The sequence below is a fragment of the Pipra filicauda genome, unplaced genomic scaffold (genome assembly GCF_003945595.2).
Source record: "Pipra filicauda isolate LSUMZ 115617 unplaced genomic scaffold, ASM394559v2 scaffold45_size4122338_pilon, whole genome shotgun sequence".
Taxonomy (NCBI): domain Eukaryota; kingdom Metazoa; phylum Chordata; class Aves; order Passeriformes; family Pipridae; genus Pipra; species Pipra filicauda.
In genome coordinates this window covers 1,584,608-1,603,739 of record NW_024104598.1, presented here as the reverse complement: position 1 = coordinate 1,603,739, position 19,132 = coordinate 1,584,608, and the positions used below count along the sequence as shown (strand labels likewise).

General features: G+C 39.5%; 1 protein-coding gene across 9 annotated transcripts in view; it reads right to left on the bottom strand.

Annotated features, from left to right (window-relative positions):
* NAV2 (neuron navigator 2) overlaps nucleotides 1-19,132 on the bottom strand; it is a 391,388-nt gene that overhangs the window by 124,489 nt on the left and 247,767 nt on the right. For 5 of the 9 annotated variants that reach the window (XM_039385983.1, XM_027732440.2, XM_039385980.1 and 2 more), the window contains 3 exons: nucleotides 13,233-13,305; nucleotides 6,403-6,640; nucleotides 1,504-1,661 (listed from right to left, as the gene is read on the bottom strand). In XM_039385983.1, the coding sequence (XP_039241917.1) occupies nucleotides 1,504-1,661; nucleotides 6,403-6,640; nucleotides 13,233-13,305 (469 nt within the window). Of the gene's footprint in view, nucleotides 1-1,503; nucleotides 1,662-4,832; nucleotides 4,902-6,402; nucleotides 6,641-13,232; nucleotides 13,306-19,132 lie in introns of all 9 variants that reach the window. The other 4 variants (XM_039385979.1, XM_027732427.2, XM_027732428.2 and 1 more) reach the window with 1 other exon arrangement.

Sequence of the window (19,132 nt, the reverse complement as noted above, 5' to 3'; positions counted from 1 at the left end):
CATGAGCAGAAGAGAAGAGTACTGACAAGGAGGACACAGAAAGAGACTGGGGAGATACTACACAGGAAAACAAGGTTTCCTCAGTTCTAGTGCTCACACTATAACCTGCTATCTTGTTCTTTTAACTGAAAGCCAGACCTAATTCTCATTTAGAGATGACTACTGTGTGCTGATGTTACAGTTAAATCACTTCTGTTTACACAATGTATCTTCTAAAAGAGTAAGTGTGGATTTACCAAGGTAGAATGCTGCTAATTTATTAGCATATTATGCTAATACATTATTTCATAATATAATTATAATAATTCTATTATACAGTGGTGAATTTAATTTTTTTCTTTTACGAAATCTGATCAGGGTGCTTCAGAATGTTCCTGGAGGATGCTGAGGACCCTCCAATGCCATCATCATAGGGTGAGGTTTTGGAGTAACACTGCAAAATCTACAGACATGCAGTCCTAGGACAAGAGTTTCTAGAGAAGGAAGAACACAGTTTCCTAGAAAGAACCAAGCATGAGAACCACAGGCAAGCTCAACCAGACCAGTATTTTTCCCTCCAGCAAAATCCTCTTTACAGTTATTAGAACTTATGCAAGGACAGCGAGGAGACTTTGAGCCTCAAGGCTGCAACTGTCAAGTCATTGCAAGGAGACTGTTCTGAAATCCAGTGTTGATCCGGCCTCGCCCGAGCAATGATTTTAAGGATACGGAATTAGCCACCAGCCTGTGCCAGCAATTTGACCATATCAGACCAGAGTGACTGGCTCAGTTCTCATCAGCCACATCCCCTCAGCCCCACTGGTAAATGCTGCAATACAGAGCTCAGAGCTACAAACTCAAGCTAATGAATGCTGTCAGATCACTAAATTACTGAATGGACACAAACTCAGTAAATGTCATTCAAAAAAGCTCCGCTTCAGACACAGCACGGCACTGAGTGTTCCTGGTGCACTGCCACAGACGTCATTTCACTGCAACATTTATAACATATAACACATTCATGCCTTCAAACACAGCGCTATATGATTTTGAAATTAGATTTAAGTCGTGTACTTCTGTAACTTAAGGGAACTTCCACAATAGTGAAGGATATGAAAGCAAATGGAACTATTTATCCTATAAAAACATGGAAGAAATCTTAAGTCACCATTTTTCATTCTTGTCAAACTACTAATCAAAATGTCTTATTTTATGATTAATTCATTCCCCCTTATCTGTGCTTGAAGTGAAATGAAAAAATATGGTTCACCAGTGCCAGGTTTTTTTGGAGTTCTTTTTTGGATGTACCTTCAGGACAGCAAGCCACAACTGCAGTTAAATTAAAGGAGGACTATAGCTTTTTCAAGAAAAGCCAGCTGGTTTTTGGATTGTAGGTGTCACGTTTACAACATACAGCTTTCAGATACAACATACAACTTCCAGAGATTAATGGAAAATTGAAATTCCCCCAAACGAAGTCACTACAAAGAAAAATCTGAGGATGCTAAAATCTCAAGTGCTTACCTTTGTCATTGCTACTTGTTGGGGTTGGAGGGGGAAGTCCAGGCTTAGATTTGTCGTAATTGTTAAAGCTCTGGCTGCGTCGGTTGTTGGCACTAATAGAACCACGAGCTTTGGCCTCGCTGCCAGCAGTGGACACCCTCGTGGTGGGACCTGGAAGTCTGATGAAAGAATTACAGCATGATTAAACATACTTAAAAACGCATGGGATACCATGCCTAAGCTGAAAATAAAAGGGTCAATAGAACAAGTATACACTCATAAGCATCTTTCTACTTCCATAAGAACAAATCAAAGAATCATCTTAGATGAAAAGTATATGTCAAACAAGCTACAGTCTGAATGGTTTTACATCATAAAAAACCCCTGAGCCAAAATTAACGGTCACTTGCCATAAATCTTGTGAATCAGAAACAGTTACAGGTAAATTCAGTGGAGCAATACCACTAGTACAAGGCTAAAACTAAGTGAGTCACTACTGTTCTTAAACCGGAGTGCTGGACATATAAAGGCTACCTCTATTTTGAAAATATCAATGAGATGGAATCTGGCTGCCTTTTCCCTTATAGAGAAGCACATCAAATCTCTACTCTGAAAGCTATAAAACTCAGCAGCCAAGCCCAGCAAAGCTTTAACTTAATTATCTGAGCCTGTAAAAATCACACAAAGTTTAGGCACCCCGTCTTAGAGCAACTACATTACCAGTGAGCTGGTATAAGCTTCTGGTTTAAACTGGGCATCTGTCTCTTCCAGCATTTTCTTACCATAGCCTGTATTAACCAGATTTAGCTGATTAACTAGAAAAAAAAGTACTTAGGATTCTAGAGTAAGTAGACAAGCTTTCATGCTTTTCAGGGCAAAACAGAGGGGGAAGACTTTTCTAAAAAGCCCAATAGAATTAGGAAAGCCACTGACATCACATCCAGGAACACTATGTGTGCTTGAGTCCTTCAAAGACAACGTTCATACGTAAAGTTCTCATGTTTGTACTGTATTTTGTGCACTAACAAGTACATATGTATGTACCAAACAGATGAAATATTAAAAAATTAAAGATTTGGTAGTTGCTCAAAATGCATACTGAGGACTTAGTGAAACAGCTTGCTGCCTTGAAGAGCAAGGGTATCCCATTAAAGACTGAAAGACAGAACCAGTTCCCATCAGCTACAGTAGCACTGGAAGGGACCACTCTTTGCCTTCTTTGTATTTTCTGTGTGGTAGAATCTTTGTATAAAACACAAAAATCTAACTATTTAAATAATTTGTGCCAATAACAAGGTAAAATGAAGAAGTCACAGTTGTCAGAGAGAATAGGGATGCAACCCATCAAATCACAATTGTGCCTCTGAGCAGGAAGAGAAGCCAGGAAGGAACCTGGCAGGGCTTCCTAAATAAATTCACTTCCTCGAGACCAGTGAAAAAATAGAAAATATGAAAAGAAACATGAAGAGAAAAAGCAAAAATGTCAGCAGCTGCATGCACGTGCTTTTGAAGCTCAAAAGAGTATAAGACATAAGGGTATCATTCAAATACAAACCCAATTAATTTACAAACTCAAACCACCACAGATCCGGCACAGCACATCATGGTTCTGAGGTTGACTTTGCTGAAACCTTTTAGAAGAGCATCTCAATTAATCCAGCCTTTTTCAACACTGGGGGGTGCTAGAAAGTTGTCCATACTCATCATTGCAGCAAGGTGGACATGGGAACATGCTTCATCCACTGTAGAGGAGACCACAGGGCAAGGAGCAGAGGGCAACCAGTGACAAACACTGTTCCTGAGAACTTGAAAGTCACCAAGACAAGAAAGTTCATTAAAAGTTTACTTTGTTTGACAGGAAACGAGCTAGGTTTCCTACACATCAGCTTAAAGTTACCACCCAGTTTTGAAACACTGAGTATGGACCAACCGCCCCAGGAGAGCCCCAGTATGGGAGGGGAGTCTTCCAGCAAAGGTTGGCAGGAGGGAAGGGACAATGTTCCCGTACTGATGGATAAGAAAAGGCTCCCTCCACACATGCCCACACAGGTTTTGCAAATCTGTCACATTCGAAAATAAATAAAGCTACTCAAACCAAGTGACCACTTAAGAAGTGACAAGTTTTCCATCCAAGTCAGTATTGTCACTGCAAGTAAAAACACACCAAGAATAAAAAACCTCTGTGCTAAAAGCACCCTTGAAGATATCCTTTCTCTTAAGACTTTTTTTCCCTCCATAGAACTGACTGGTTTTAAGCCCCTGCTTTTGGTATTAGGTCAAGATAATTCACAGCAGTGCCTGTGAAATCTAAGGGGGAAAAACAGGTTTTGAGAGACGTTTCCAGGTTCTTGCTATTAGAGACAAGGTACTGAGCTTGGAGAACACTCTCCTTTACTACTCCTCAGCACCTCTGATAGGCAAATATGGACTGTCAAACCATAATTATGATCAAGGGAGAACATGAAAAGGAAGCATGGAACTTTTCAACAGGGGTTATTCTGCAGGGTTTCACTGTTATCATAAAAGAAATAAAACGCGGGAAACAAATCTGAATTTTACAGCAGAAATAACAATCTAGACAAACTGAATAAAGATCATAAGTTATAATTCACAAGCTTAGCAAAAAGGGTACCAATGTAAAACTATATTCTATTTGAACATTTAAATATAGTAGTAAAATAAACATGATTAATAACACAGTAACCCTTATGATCACTGAGATGAGATGGTCAGATGAGCTAGCATGCAAGTCATGCTGGGAGCCAGGAAAAAGACTGACTGAAATCTAATAATCACTTTGAGGGAGATTACATGTGCTCAATGCGAGACCCTGGGCAGTGCAGGAGCTCTGATGAGACAGACCCACATGGTGCTGTCTGGCTCGTATCATGCATGTGATGTTCTCCTCACTAGCTAAGACCTGATGCAACTCAGATGGGGGTTGGAACTAGATGATCTTTAAGGTCACTTCCAACGCAAAACATTCTATGATTCCAATAATGCAGATCAAAATATAATTAGTATAGTGGGGCAAGAACTCCCAGAACCATGTTTTGTTCTCAAAAGCAAAAGCTCATAAGAACAAGAAAATCAAATTATTTTCTTGCAGGCCAAAATGCATTCCACATCTCAAAAAAAAAAAAAAAAAAAAAAAAAAAAAAAAAAAAAAAAAAAAAAAAAAAAAAAAAAAAGAGAGAGAGAGAAAAAAATTAAATCCATCTAAAACTTTCACATTTCAGCTGTTTGTAAACACCTAGTTACAAACTGTTTTCAACAGGAAACCTAAACATGCATCCAGAATTATTGCAAAAGGATTATTCATGCTTTGCAGAAGATGAAGAAATGCTAACCTAGAAGACCTTTTCTGACCAAGAGTGAATCGGATGATTTTGCTTTGAGATGAGTCCCTGGGAGATGCACTGTGACAGGAAAGAAAAAGCGGAAGATAACAGTGAACAAAGAAAATTCTTTTTTAAGCCACTGAACCTAGTAACCTGCTTTAGGGAGGAAAGAGCTTTGACGAATTTCACAGGAATAAAAACCTTCTTGCCCAAGTGTGACTTCAGGTCAAAACTCCTACAATTTGAAATTAAGTAATTTTTACAGAGTAATGAACGTGCAAATCTGCATGCAACCCCCAACTTTATTCCTCTTTTCCAACTCAATCCTTTACTATACGTATTTTCTGCAGAATCTCAGCACTTTTGGATATACTACGAAAACATGACATTTAAGATCTTCAGGATGTATATATTTCAGTCATTTGAAACCCAGTCTGATCCACACAATAGACTGAAAGTATCAGAGTAATGTTCATGGATCTCCACATGCTTTTGACAGAAAAGTTGCAGAAATATGTTCAAACACATCTTTGTTTTGTGCTAATTATTTCCTGTACATGCTTATAAATGCTGTAGCAAGATCATGTTTTTCAATTACACAAAGCTATTCCTTGCACCCAAATGAGCATAATTTGTGAAGAAAGACACAGAAGCAAAACCCAAAAAAGCTCTGAATAGTCTCAGTTGGAAGGCTCCAGTTAAACTGTTCATATTCCTCATAAAGCAGCAACTAAGCCAGTGTTCACCTCAGTATGTATGACCACAAATACACCTTAATTTGAGATATGTAAAAACAAAAAACCTTCATACTTCAGTAATTGTGCAAATATGGCTTCAGCTTTTAATTCTGCCCACTCATCTCCACTAATCCCTCACTGTCTCAGCAGTGGAAGGGTCAGACCAGCAGAAGGCTGTACATGCATTCACTGTGGTACAGTTTCATAAATTGTTTTTATTCTAACCTGGACAGAGCACTCCTAGTATTAAAGACATTCAGAAAACAAAGACCCTTTCTATTCATCCATACTCTGATCTAGGAGCGCCAACAAACACCAATTATGAAAATTATTTTTCATGTAAAGCCAGCAGCATATTATTTTTGACCAAGCAGCCTAGATTTGATTTTGATTGCCACCAGGTGTTATGAGCTTTATTTCTTTTACCACTGTCAGAGCCTTCCACTTCTTAGTAGGGACTGAAACTCTTGTAATCTGAGAACTGGTTTTCATATGCCTAAAAAAAGATGTTCTGTAAGGGCAACAATGTGCAAGCTTTGTGACTAGAAAGAAGCAAAAGAAATAGTGAGAAAAACATCATTTAAAAACACTGTGGTTCCTTGGTCTAGCAGGTATGTTACACCCATTGGGCTGCAGATTTCTAGCACTGAGAACATATTTAAACACATCTGTTTTGATTTCCAAAGGCACGAAGTCAACTGCTACTCAGCATTCCATTTCCAACACACTTTTTTCTAGAGAAGAACTAAAGAAAGGAGTTTCTTTGGCTTTTCAAGACCTTTAATGAGAAGCAAAAAAAGAGATAAACAATGAAAAAAACAACTCAAAGGAAACTTCCCCACCTGGACTGCATTTCTGGTTGTGCTTTGAACTGATGCTGCGCAGCTTGCGGGGGCTGTTGGCACGGAGTGTGGAGTGGAGCTGGAACCCCAGCCTGGCACTGGGATGGAGGCCCTGCTTGCTGGGATACTGGGGGAGCCTGCTGGGATGGATGGTGGTGTGGCTGCTGTTGCTGTTGCTTGTATCGAGATAAACTGAAGAAAAGGCCCAAGATGGCCTTTAGATTCCCATTCCTGATTTCTGCAAGGCAATGATCAGAGGTCACTTGTCAGCCACCAGTGATTTTTTTCTCTCTGACAGTACAGTGGGTCAGCCCCAGAACTCTGTCTGAACCAACTTCCTTTGGGATATCCTTTAGGACAAGTTTCTTTCTGCACATCTAATTGGCATTACAGTTGATTACCAGTGAGCACCAACAAAAAATAAATAACTAATTTCTTCCCTGCGGTGACTGAGCGATATCTCACATTTCTGCTATAGTCTGTGGTAATGCCAGTCTGCTTCAAAAGCAAGTTCCTTTAGTTCCTTTAAATTTTTCCTTTACACTAAAGTAACTAAAAAACCCAAAACAGAACCCCCACAAAAACAAGTGTATTAATGACAGCACACTGTAAATGATTTCTCAGTCCTAAATTTGCACAAGGAAGAAAAACTACTTAGTTCTCACACTGTACTATATAATTTCTGGAATATCACACTAATAATTTCCACTAAGGAAGTCTGATGCAAATTTTGCACTAGAAAATATGACTATGGGTGAAATAACTGTATTAAAATAGATAATTACCAGCTTGATACTATCACTGGCTGATAAGGAATATATACCCAACACACCTAAAGAAAGCTTGACATTGAATGCATAAACTTTTCAATTCCTAAATGTCATCCTGTTCTTTTATGTAGTATCAAATGCAAAAATGTAAAAGCAAACAGAAATAAAAAGATGAAGAGGTTTATCAGACCATGCAGTTGATAATTAATATGCAAAAGTGCAAACTGTCTTGCAGACAACCTTAATGTGCCATGATTTAATTATGTTTAAGCGTGTTTAATTTCCTAAATTTAAAAAGTGAATTAAGAAAGGTACATCAAACAGCTGAACTTCTGTGTGCTATACAGAGCACTGGAACAAATACAGCTTACTGCTGCCCTATGCTTTTATATCCCTCTGTGTGGGTTAGTGCAAGATGGGAAGAAAAGGACATGTGGCAAGACATAAAGGCAAGAACCAGAATTTTGATTTCTGTTCCCAGTTCTGGCTGAAAGGTTGCTCTGAGTTTGTGATGGGTTCTGCTCTATCCTCTACTCCCTCTCCCAGCCACATTTCTGCTCATGTTGCTCATCTTGGCTGTATAAACAAGCTCCTGCTCTTAATCCTAAACACTTTACCAAGCAAATCTCAGGTTCACAGCTTAAAACTGTTGCTTTCCTTTCTGTACCAGCTTCTAGCTTCAGTCTCCTTGTCTACCTGCACCTCAATCTACTTTTTCTTCCGAACCACCAACAGAAATTACTTCCATTCTTAAATTTGTTTCAGCCCATGTCCTCAGAGAATCCTAGACCTTCCCTAAGTGGCCCTGCCATCACACCCAGGCCCAGGATATTCCTTTCCCTTCACACTTCTTGGCGCAATTTCCTTATCCATTTTTATCTCCCTGCAGTCTGGCCCCTCAGTGCTCTCTCCCATCACTGTCTCCTCACTCCCTTGTTCAAAGGATTATCACTCCCAGTGCCCTTCAGCAGACATTTTCACTCTTTGTTTTCTTGGCCAGTTTTAGTCTCTTCCTGAACAGTAGGGTCCCAATTAATCCTGCCTTTTTCCCCTTCTCCCAGTACACTCCTGCTCCCACGCAGTGCCATGCACAAACACAACCTTCTCCCACTGCCATCAGCATCAGGCAGGTTCCTTCTCTAATCTGCAGGTTCTCTTCAATAATCTTTGCTTAGCTAGGAAGGACAGGGATGGCAGTAGACAATAAAGTAAAACAGACACAAAAGACAGCAGAGCACACTAAAAAGGATCTCCTTATCTCCAGTAAAGAACTCAAATTACTCATGGGAATTGTAAGGAAAGTAGCATTTAATCACAGGTTGAAGCATAACTAAACAGACCCAGAGGCACTGGGAAGCTTAACTGCACAAATACAGGCCAGAAGATAAAAGAAATTACCATGGGCCTGCTTTTTTAAACTTAGCAAAGCTATAATCAACTGGAAACTGATTTCCATATGAAATGAGAGGCAACTATAACAATAACCCACCTAAAATCTGTGGTTTTCTATGGCTGCCTGTCTTCTGTTGTATTTATCAGAAGAGCAACCTGCTTTTGACTTTTTTTCTAAGGTGACCAAAATACGATAATCGAAAGAAAAACCCCTTTAATGAGTTAAAGCAGTCTCTTTCCCTCTGGATTTGAAGCAAAATATTTCAAACCAGACTTTCAGAGGTAGCCATGTTTCTCTTATCTTTGAGACTGAGGTAATTCTCCTGGCAGTTCACCCCTGCACTTTGTACAAAAAGAGTATTTCAAAGAGTACTGCAGCCTCACTGCGCTCTGCCCATCAGCATAGTCTCAACTGCTTCCTGCTTCAAGTCCCCTCCAGTCCATGGTCAGCTCTGATATTCGTATTGACTTAGATAAGGACAAGGATGTGACCCATCCATTTTAAATCTGGAGCCAAAAATTACTGTCTTGGATATTGGAAACAAACACTGGATATTTGAGAGGGAATTGGAACTTGGTTTTCACAGGAATTCCCACAAATCTACTCTTTGGAAATTTTCACCCTGGAATATCTCTGTTGCTGCTTGTTTCCCGTACAGCTGGAATTTCACCCCTGTAACTTGCCAACCATCCTTCTCTGTATTCACAAAAATCACTGGGCTTGGTAGAAATGTAAAAAAGAAAAAGTTCAGGACAGAGAAAAGGTAAAGAAAGGCTGACCAGAGGATGGATTGAGAGCAGCCTTGAGGAGGGAAGGCTGTTAGGGGCATTGGTTGACAGGAAGATCAACATGACCCAGACATATGCACTCACAGCCCAGAAACCAACCGTGTCCTGGGTTGCACCCAAAGCAGTGTGGGCAGCAGGTGGAGGGAGGGGATTCTGCCCCTCTGCTCTGCTCTGGTGAGTCCCCACCCTGCAGTGCTGCATCCAGCTCTGGGGTCCCCAACACAAAAAGGATGTGGATCTGCTGGGAGAACACCTCTGCTCTGAAGAGAGGGGAACCGCAGTACTGTGGACTGTGTACACCGAACTCCATTTACCTACAGAAGCGTGAATGTCATTTCAAAGGCAAAAGCTTGAACTGTGGTTGTTCCAAAATCTAGAGAGGCATTTTCTTTCATCATTTTATGGTTCTACGATTTGTGCAGCTGATCATTATCCAGCTAATCTGCAACCCAGAAGAGGTGCAGCTGCTATCTAGGACATCAGTTTGAGTTTCTACTCCACATTTACGTCCTCCATAATCTTCAAAATCTTGGCAGGAAGGAAATATTGCATGGAAGGAGAGCTAGCTTTGCTGGGCAGCTGCAATTCCAAGAGTCTAAAACCTTGCTCAGTGTGGAGACAATTTTAAGAGCGTGGGTGTGGAGAGACAGCTCAAAGCAATGGACAATAAAAAACTGCAGCAAGAAGGGAAATTAATTGTCTCCATAGTTTTCTTTACAAAGGGGATATTAGGATCTAAAAATCTTTGATAAGGGAATGCATTTTGCCTCCACGTTGCTGGGGAAGGGGACCTGCTTCTAGCATAATAACATGGTCATCATCAGTGATTGCAGATCCTTAGGATCTCCACTGCATAAATCCATAAAAATGGACTATGTCTAAGTGGTACACACATATATCAAAGCTGGACTTTTCAATACTGGAAGGATATGACACATGAAGTTCCAAATTATTTCAACATTTAGGAGTCATCCAAATTCCAGCTTTGACTCATTAACTTCCCTGCACACTAAAACTGTACTATTGAAAAATACATGTTCTTAAGCATTCCAGGAGACTTCAATGATTATTCCTGTTTGGAAGCAATCACAGCCTTTTCTTTCCTCCTAGATGAGGATCTGCCAGCGAAGTAAATAAATTATTTGCATTGACCTAGCAGGTCTTGGCAGCTTGCACAGAAACACTGGCTTGTTTGGAAATGGCACTCTTCATTTTAAATGATTCTGTGTTCCTCAGCACAGTTCAGGAATGAGTAAAAAAAAAAATTTTCTTTATTGTTGCATTCAAAGTCTTTTATTTTATAAAAAAATAGTTCCTTCCCTCCCCTCTCTAGTTGTCACTCTCTTCCTTCAGTGTTAGTGGTGGAGCCAGTAAATGTTCTCATTTGTGTGTTGGCAGCAAACATTATGGGTCCCTTCTTAGCTTCCGCGTGATTTAATACACTAATTCCTACACAGTGTAAAAGAAAGGAAGAAACACCAAATCAGTGAAGCCATGGGATAACATGGATCCTGCTGGGTCTGACTTGAGACTTGGCAGGAGCACCATGAACATTAATCATGCTGTCCCTTCCCCAGCGTGAGCAACACTACGCTGCCAACTTTGTACACCCAGACAGTTTTCTTGTCAATTACTCTGCTATTTCACTTAGATTTTGCCTTGTATCAAGCCAGGTAAATAATGTGAAATTTATTGTATTTTTACAATATTTATACATATCACATCAAGGTCAAAATTGGCTTTTACAAGAGACTCTGTGGCATTTTCTTTTTCATCATTTCCTGGTAAATAAACTTTCTGCTGTTTGAAGTTTTAGCTCACACTTTCTTTTCTTGACATGAGACTCCTCCTGATTATAACTCAGCAATCAAGGCACTTAATGCTGTACTTGGGCAGAGCTTAGTAGAGTCTCACCTTGGAGGAAATACTTGTTGCTGTTCTAAACCAGCTTAAGGATACACCTAACATTCAGCCTCCTCTTCTATTAGTTCTGGTATATTCAGCTTAGAACAATGTGTACTAAATATGCGCTATTTTGCTTTCCACACTTACAAACCACCTCAAAGTCAGTGACATTGCATTTCAAACACACATTTTACAGTGACTTGTAAGATCTCACGGACTAGGAGAGTTCCTTTGGAGGACAGCAAGGAATGTTTTAAGCTATTTGCTAAACTGTTAATGTGTAATTTTAAACTGTAATTTTTAATGATTTCTTTTTAAATAGTAGCTTTAATTTTCCAGTAATTTTATTTTTTTTTCTATTTTTATGGGTTTTTTACATGTAAGTACATATGTAAAAGCTGTGTACACAATGGTTTCACCATCAGGTACATCCAAGTGTTTATCTGGCAAACATTCCATTAACATCTTTTTTCATCAATAAGGAAAAGTGTGTTTCAGCAAAGATTTCAAATCATGCTCATAAGGTATGTTTTTGATTTGTGACTAAAGCAGTGTTGACAAGGCATCAGTGCTCTGGCTACTGTTGAGCAGTACATGCACTGTGTCAAGGCTTTCTCTTTATCCAGCACCGACCTTCCCTGGGGCATAGGATGGAGGTGGGCAAGAGGCTGGAAGGAGGCACAGCCAGGACAGCTGACACCCAAGGGATATCCCATGCCATGTGACATCACATTCAGTCACAAACATTGACATGGGTGGTGGGAGGGTGTTGAGGGTGCTTCCTGGTAGGGCATCTGTCTGCTTGTGGGAGATGGTGAGTGACTGCCTCAGCGTTACTTGTTTTGCATTTTTCTTCCTCTTTCCCTCAGTCATGAGACTACCTTTATTTTGATCCATGTGTTTTGTCACTTTTGCTCTTCCTATTCTCTCCCCATCCTGCCAGGACTGAGCCAGCAGCCATGTGGTGCTCAGCTGCCAGACCAGGTCAGCCCAGCACACCCACACATCCTTTCCTGCCTTCCTCATTTGAGCTGTAGGATTCCTTCAGAGGAAAAAAAACATGGCTTTAAATATACAGGCACTCCAGTTAATGGCACACAAGTGCACGATTTGATGCTGTAACCTCCTCCTCCAAAATGAGCTCAGGAAGAGTCAGTCATCAAATGTAACTTGAAATCTCACCTGATGCCACACATTTGTTCCGTGAAGCACTGATGGAGACGTTATATAATATATTCAGCTACTGAACCCAATTGCTTTTCCAGCATATTTAAATAAAAATACAAGTGAAAGCTGGTGCTGAGGATGACAGAAATCTGTTTGATCTCTTAATAAGATAATAGTGAAACAGCTTCTGAGCCAGCAGGTACCACTGGCAGGTATCATGCACTGGTATAAAGGAATATAGCAAATTGAGTCATGTTTGGGTTTCAGAAACATTCTGGTGCTCTTCAAAAACAGAACAATAAATTAGAAGTCAAAACGTCTTCTTTTTCGTTTTGGTTCAAAACATTTGGATTTTATTGTTTCATGCATTTGGAAGCAAATTTTTAAAAAAATAACCTTTCTTTAAAAGAGAGAAGAAAGCAGGACAGTTGTTCAGGTATGAATAATTCAAGACAAAGGAAATAAGTTTCTTTCTCAAAAAGCAAGCAACTGCCAGTAGTTCATTTATATCTGTAAAATGTACACTGCTCAGTGTGTCAATTTTAGAACTGAGATAAAAAAATTCTGGTTTTCAACAGAAAGTAACAAAAAAGTGACTGAATTCTAATTTCGTTTCATTGATTATTTTTACAAGTCAGCTGTGTAGAGATTAGATATATATTTTACTTACCTCTCACGCTGAGATGGGGGGAAAAAGAAGCAAAGACTGTAAAAAATTTAATTTACACTTCATGCTGTGGTTGCATTTACAAGTAGTAATTGAGGTTCCTTATTTAAAATCAAATTTTAAACAACCAATGCACTCACCTTCTGCTGACAGCCCCTGAATGTTAATCCCCTTAGCAGCCAAGAAACTCAGGCATGCATCTATGTTTTCAATCTGTTCAAGAACAAACAAAAAAAAAGGAAACACAAAAAGAAAGTACACTGTAATAATTATTTACTTTCATCTCCTGCCACACTTGAGCACACTTAAGTCTTTGTGTCTCGTAGGAAGTCCTTTTGCTCATTATGTGGAAAGCATGGTAGGAAACTCCCTAAGTTACTGAGGTTCTAAATGGATTATTACATTGATTATAAATTGATTATTCCATGGGGTGGGGTTTTCTGTTATTTGCACTTGCACGAACCAGGTTAGTTAATGCTCTACCCACAAGAGGCGATCACTACACATTCTACTAGAGGGTCAAGGATTTTATGTGCCAGGATTCTTAACCTACAGTAGGTATAACAAACATGAAACTGAAAATAAACATAGAGGCCACATTTGGTTGAGAAGGTAGATTGCCACTTGCTCTGAAGTTGACAGCTGGCAAAAGTTTCCAGCCACACAAACAGTTGAATATTAAAGCTGTAACTGTAAGCCCCATCTGGAATCCAAAAAACGTTCGCTCATGACATTCCCTGCGTGTCAGAAATGACAGGGAACACTGAAGGCACATCCTGCCCCTCAGAGAGAGGGTACCATGGGAATATGGTGCATGGGATAAAATGAATTTTGACCAGACTGGAATCAAATCCTACCTAAGAAAGTGAACTCCAGAGAGGCTGGATGAGTCAGGTATGTTTTCCACAGTATCTCAACATCACAAGAGAGATCTTACAGTGGCCTCACACTTAGTTTCCCATCAAGTTTCCATTGAAGTTCTTCTGTCATAATTAGAAGACGCAGAGAGATGCCAGCCCCCACCCCAGACCAAAACACTTCAATGCAAAAGCCTAAGCTTTGACGCCTCGAGGGGCTTCAAGGAACAACATTTTAGGAAATGTGATATTTTGTGTGTGGTTTTTTATTGAACCATAGTAATCAGCAAGTGATAAAATAGAGTCTCTGTGTTTGAATATCTCTCAAGCACTAATTTATTAATTCCCGAAACACTGCAACCAAACAGTGCATCCACTGTTTGGATAAGGAAGGAGACAGACATCAAAGCCCATATTTGCTCTTGTATAACTACCTTTATTCTGTGCAGTATGGAGGCATCAAAAGGAAATGTGAAAAACTCAGCTGCCCTGTGAGCTCCTGAGGTTTTTTGCCCTCAAAAAAACACACAAGTGAGGGTTGGGTGGCATTTTAGAGCCTGAGCTACCAGCACCTGACCTGAGCTCCCCATCCTTCTCAAAGTAATAAAGAAGCACAAGGAAATGCTGCCAGAAAACCTTCCACACCTACCTTCTCTCAAGGTACTTTCATTTATTGTCCATAAGTATAACAATAAAAACATTTTCTTCTATTATGGGGGTGGGAAGAGTTATTGGCATTGCTGCACTGTGATTTCAACAATTATAAACACTGATATACTCAAAACTTTTATCAACCTTTATTATACTTTGAGATACACTAAAAAGTACACAAAGTACTTTGAGTAAATGATATACTCCAAAAACCAGGGAGATACCAAAGAACACATTTCCTGTAACGCTCAGACCTTGGAGCTCGGAGCACGGTGCAGTTCAAAGGCTCATTTATCCACAGTTCAGTGTAATTGGACCGTCAATTTTGACCCATTTCCTTCCTCAGTACTCGACAACCCTTTCAAGTTTTCATCGTGGCTCTTTTATTCAGGTGATTTGGGACTTTGCTGGAAAAGCAAAGTTCACCTTTCCAAGAATAAACACCACATAAAAGAATCAAACCATTTCTGCTACCTGCACTTGACAAGCTGCATCATTCCAAGAACATTTCCAGCAAAAGCAAACCCTTTATGTTCAGAAAGTAAAGAACTACAATAAGATCCTATGGGGACGTACAGCACTGCATGTACAAGGAATTCACTAAGAGAATGAAAGTGAAGGATATAAATATATCAGTGACTCAAATGCTAACATTTACACAGTATATGTGATATTAACAACATTTTGGGACAGCAATGGCAGAAATGTGAGCAATTAGTTGATTTTGAAAGAAAAAACTGGAGTTCGAAAAGGGAAACAGAAAGGAATTTAATGAAATCCCAGAAGAATGTGAAACACTGAATGCAGGACTGTAGCTGAAATGACTAAAATTTAGTGTTGGTAAGAATACAAACTCCTTCCCACACAAGAACTGCTGGCCTCAGCCAAGAATGCTGATCTTGGTTGAATTAGTCTAATGAATCAGAAATCACATTGTTTGTTTGAAGAGAAGAGTTCCCAACAATGTAACATTTCATGAATTTCACCGGTAAAAGCTCCAAGGATGGATTCTGCCTCTAGCCCCTGCTGTATTAATGTAAGGACTAGCTATTTATAACCCAAAAATGTTGTTTTATGGAGAAGGATGCCCCCAGTGCACACGGAGCTGGAGACAGCAAGCTATTCTGAAGTAGCAGCATGTAGACCATTTACATGTGTGTACCTAGGAGAGACGTGAAGTTCCCGGATAGATCTCAGCTATACACTAGGAAGAAATTCTTCCCTGCAAGGGTGGTGAGGTCCTGGCACAGGTTGCCCAGAGAAGCTGTGGCTGCCCTGTCCCTGGAAGTGTCCAAGGCCAGGTTGGACCGGGCTTGGAGCAACCTGGGATAGTGGAAGGCATCCCTGCCCATGGCAGGGTGGTTGGAACAAGATAATCTTTAAGATCCTTTACAACCTAAATCATTCTATGATTCTATGGCTCTAAGCAAAAACCTAATGACCTGCATCATGGTGGTTTCCAACACAAAGAACAGTTGCCTCCTTATAATTGCAGCATTCAGCAGCAAATCATCACCAAGACTCAATGTGCCCTTTCTTGGCCAAGTCCACATATTGCTTAAACACTTTAAGCAGATGTGAGAAGACTGGATTTGCCAAAGGGGAGTGGATATTTTCTCTTTCACTGTGAGCTACAATAGTTTTTTGGCTGACGATTCTGATTTCTCATTTGCTTTGTCTGCAACATTCAACACAGCAGAAGCAAAGCAGGAAAAATGGCAGTTGGATGCTCTCATTTCCTGCCTATCCAAAATGGGAAAGCTGTGCAAAAGAAGAAGGAAAACCAAGGACAGCCATGTACAGTGATTATCTCACTTGCAAACATTACCAGAAGTCTCCAAAACTGAGCCTTATTAAAATTTCCGGCCAAAAGTTTCAAATAAATTTGCAATTTTGGATTGCCACATTTAAACTATTTCAGGTGTAGTCAACTATCAAAGTGTGTTACCAATTCCACACCCTATACAATGGGTATTTATTCTGAAATGTCCCTAAATGCCAACCAAGGACTGCTGAGCCCAGACCTGAGGGGTTGCCAGCCTCCAGGGCTCCTCCTCCTTCCCTCTAATTAGGAGATTATCAGAAAAAAAAAACCAACAACCCTGCAGAATTAAATTTCTGTTCACACATAATATATCAAGTGCCACCACTCTCATTCTCATAGTCACAGAAGGAAAAGGTATGTTTCAGCCAGCTATCTGAAAACTTCCTCTTAACATGAATCATCTGGCAAGATGTGGGCAGAAGGCATCCTGGCTAAGTGTTGTATATGGAAAACTGTCACAGACCAGATTATCAACAGTTGCTTTGTTACACCAGTAAAGCCTATCAGCCCAACTAGTGGTTTCAAGTATTTACTGATTTCTAAGTACTTCTGTAGAGGTCATCACTGCACATCATCATTTTCATTCCCACCTGCACACTCCTTGTTCCTTCCCAGCTCCTACAACAGGAAACTCAGGTATGCATAAAAAATTAACAGCTTCACTGAATTCCTATGTGTGGATCAGAATACATCTATTTCATTCTCATTTCACTATGCTTTTCACAGGTGCATTATTCAAATTTTCCTCTATTCTCTAAAATACCCTACAGCAATTATACAGTTCTGACCACAGTGGCCACCAGACCCACTTGAGTTTTTGAGTTTGTCACTTGACAGCAATTTCAATTTCTATTCTTGCCAGTGCTAGAGAGAAAACATGCCCTGGCCGGTATAAGTAGAATAGGATATGCCAGAAACAAAAACAAACAAACAAAAAAACCCACCAAAAATATCTCCATCCTGTAACTTGTAAATGGAGACTCACAGGTGGGCACTAATATATGTTGAACATTGACTATATCACACAAACACTTGAATGTGGAAACTTTCTACAGCCAAAGCTGCCTGTCCAACTCTGCCAGATCAAATACACAGGGTAAACTATAACTAGTGCTACCCTTGTGAAAGATGTAAGTTTTTCTCAAACAAAAATCAGAATTAAGCTTACTCTATGCTCCTTTACTTAGAAACCATGGGAAGTTTCTCACATTATGATGTAAGACCTCTGCTCCCTTCTTTTACAGTAATAAATGTGCAGGTTTTATGAGCTTAACCAGAAAACCCTCTACTTATATTGAAACCAGTGCTTTCCACTGAACTGAAGGCTCATTGTTATGTGTAGTATATTAATTTTCAAAAGAAAAAAAGACTGATTTCATGTGGAAGTTTTTAAAGTCTCACAAACCTTTATGCAATATTCCAGCAGACTTCACATACAATGCAGAAACAAGGAAAGAGCCTAACACAAGCTGTTTCGTAAGGCAAAATCTATTTTTTGTCTGTATTTTTGAATAAAGCCTTTACATTTATATTTTCATACCCCAAAGTTTAGAAAGAGCCTTAAAATCTCAAGTTATTACATTGACAATCCTTAAAACCCTGGAGTTTTGGGGGAGAGAGGGTTCTCCCTTCCAATAACATCTCATTTCCTCTATTTCCTAAACATAACTATATATAAGAAGTACCAAGGCAGAACTGCAAATTCCATTTGTCCCAGAAGGATATAAATACTAACTTATTGCTCAGTTTAAAATAAATCTTCATTAGTAGTTATCCCAATCAAAATGTATTTTTTTAAAAAGACAATAATATGTTGTTCCAAGTGTTCATATGCTGCTTCTGACTATTCAGATAAAAACATCTTCCAAAATGAGGTTTCAGGATTTTGACAGCACTTCGTGGGTATCTTAGAAAAAAAAATAACAGATGTAACATAAGGGCAAATGAAGCTAATCCATATTCTGAAGCCAGGTTATGACAGATCTAGCCAAAGAAACAAAAATCTATTCTTATGGGCATGCTGTTTTCACGTTTATGTGAAGAGTTGACTCTTCTGTTAAAATTGTGTTACTTTGGGTTTTTAAAGACAAGGAGAATCTGAGCTAACTGAAGGCTAAAGAACCAGCCTAAGTCTCATCTTGTGCATTCTCTTCTATTTGACCCTGGTAAAACCTTTGCTATCCTGTGTTTCAGCTCTTCCTCTGGAAATAATGGGACAAATATTCAACATTCACTCCCAACATGCCCTATCTGAATAGAAATGAGGGCACTAAGCACCACAGAGAAAACTGTGATTCACAGTGGCCAAAATTTCTAACGCTAATAAGGAGCATCCAAAGGGCACACTCATATTGCGAATGGATTTGGGCAATCCTGGGTGACTCCCAAGGTTTGCCAAAGCTAATCTGCTCAGGAAGAGGCAGATGGAAGGGGTTGTAGAAATGTTCCTAGTTTATCTTGAAATTCAGCTTTCTATCAGGTTTTTTTTTTTTTTCAGGTTTATTTATTTAAAACTAAAACTTTCCTATGGGGAAAAACAAAACTAAAGAGTCATTTTTTTGAAGAATATCCCTGGAAAAATTATTTTTGGATTAGCTCTTCAGCATCAGGCCTTAAATATACTTGAAAAGGTGAAGTGGATAATTTGTAAGTAATTTGAAATCTTGAGATGTTCTAAATTATGATTAGTTAAGCAACAACAAGCTCA